The 1,265-nt window shown below is 39.0% G+C and overlaps 1 protein-coding gene across 2 annotated transcripts in view; it reads left to right on the plus strand.

Moving 5' to 3' along the window:
* Positions 1-1,001, plus strand: part of LOC105120306 (MLO-like protein 3) — a 1,202-nt gene extending 201 nt beyond the window's left edge. For both annotated transcript variants that reach the window (XM_011018479.1, XM_011018478.1), the window contains exons 2-5: positions 2-150; positions 246-303; positions 408-595; positions 699-1,001. In XM_011018479.1, the coding sequence (XP_011016781.1) occupies positions 7-150; positions 246-303; positions 408-595; positions 699-824 (516 nt within the window). In that variant the 5' untranslated portion in view covers positions 2-6 and the 3' untranslated portion in view covers positions 825-1,001. The remainder of the gene's footprint in view (position 1; positions 151-245; positions 304-407; positions 596-698) is intronic.
* Positions 1,002-1,265: the final 264 nt, after the last annotated feature.

The following is a 1,265-nucleotide window of genomic DNA, read 5'->3' on the forward strand; positions in this document are numbered from 1 at the left end:
CCCGCCATGGCTGTGGGAGGAGCGGACAGTACAGGCTCAACCCCATACCGCTCGTTGCAAGACACCCCCACCTGGGCTCTGGCAACCGTTTGCTTCTTCTTCATCTTCACCGGCATATTCATTGAGTACCTGATCCACCTCCTTAGCCAAGTAAGTCAACTCTCTGCCACCAACAACAAGCACTAGAAAATCATGTGATTTCAAGTTCAAGTTAACCTCCTTCACCATTAATTGTACTGTTGCAGTGGCTGAAAAAAAGTAGAAAGACTGCCTTGTACGAGGCGTTGGAGAAGCTCAAATCAGGTGATCAGCTCGCTTATGATAGCTAGAGCTGTTAAATATTCTCCCGTATAATTTATGGCCTGGTTAGGGACTGACGACGATCTCTGTTTGGCTGGTGGACACAGTGCTTATGGTGCTGGGGTTCATGTCACTCATTTTGACAGTAACTCAAAGATCCATCATCAAAATCTGCATACCGGACAAGGTTGCAAACAGGATGCTACCATGCCGTCAAACCATAATCAAAACCACCAAAGCAACACAAGAGAGGATCTTGGCAGCTGAATCCGGCTCGGATTATTGTGGCTCAAGGGTTTGCACACACATCCCATCTCAGGATTTCTTGTTAATTTGCGCGGTGCCCCGCACACAATCAGCAGAACAGTACTAACTAGTACGTGGATTAAATGTTTCAGGGAATGGCATCTCTTATATCAGAAAGCGGGGTCAATCAGCTCAATATATTCATCTTTGTGATGGCAATCATGCAAATAGTCTACACCGTTCTTACTATGGCCTTAGGAAGGGCAAAGGTAACATGATTAACATTACTGTATTGTAATAACATCGCATTCATACTCTCTCAGACTTTAAATGAAACCTGATAATTCTTGCATTAGATCAGTTACTACGACATAAGTACTTTTTTCTCGTTATATGATATATAAAAATCTCCTCTCTTGTATTAAAAATTAATTTGAAAAGATATTAATTCACGGGCAGAGAACTAGCAATAATATAACTGATGGTGTGTTTTTTTAATAGCAATTTGTTTTAAATATATATATATATATATATATATATATATATTATCAAATAGAAAAGACTTTTAATTTGTTTCAAATACAAAAAAAAAATTGCTATTAAAAAAAAACCCCATCACTCCCAAATAAAAATAGATTATTGGCAACAGTCACATCATCATCGCATGTAAAAATCGAATAGAAAGACTTGACCATGCTGACCATGCAAAAGAAGATACT

This window comes from Populus euphratica, unplaced genomic scaffold (genome assembly GCF_000495115.2).
Source record: "Populus euphratica unplaced genomic scaffold, PopEup_1.0 scaffold6765.1, whole genome shotgun sequence".
NCBI lineage: Eukaryota > Viridiplantae > Streptophyta > Magnoliopsida > Malpighiales > Salicaceae > Populus > Populus euphratica.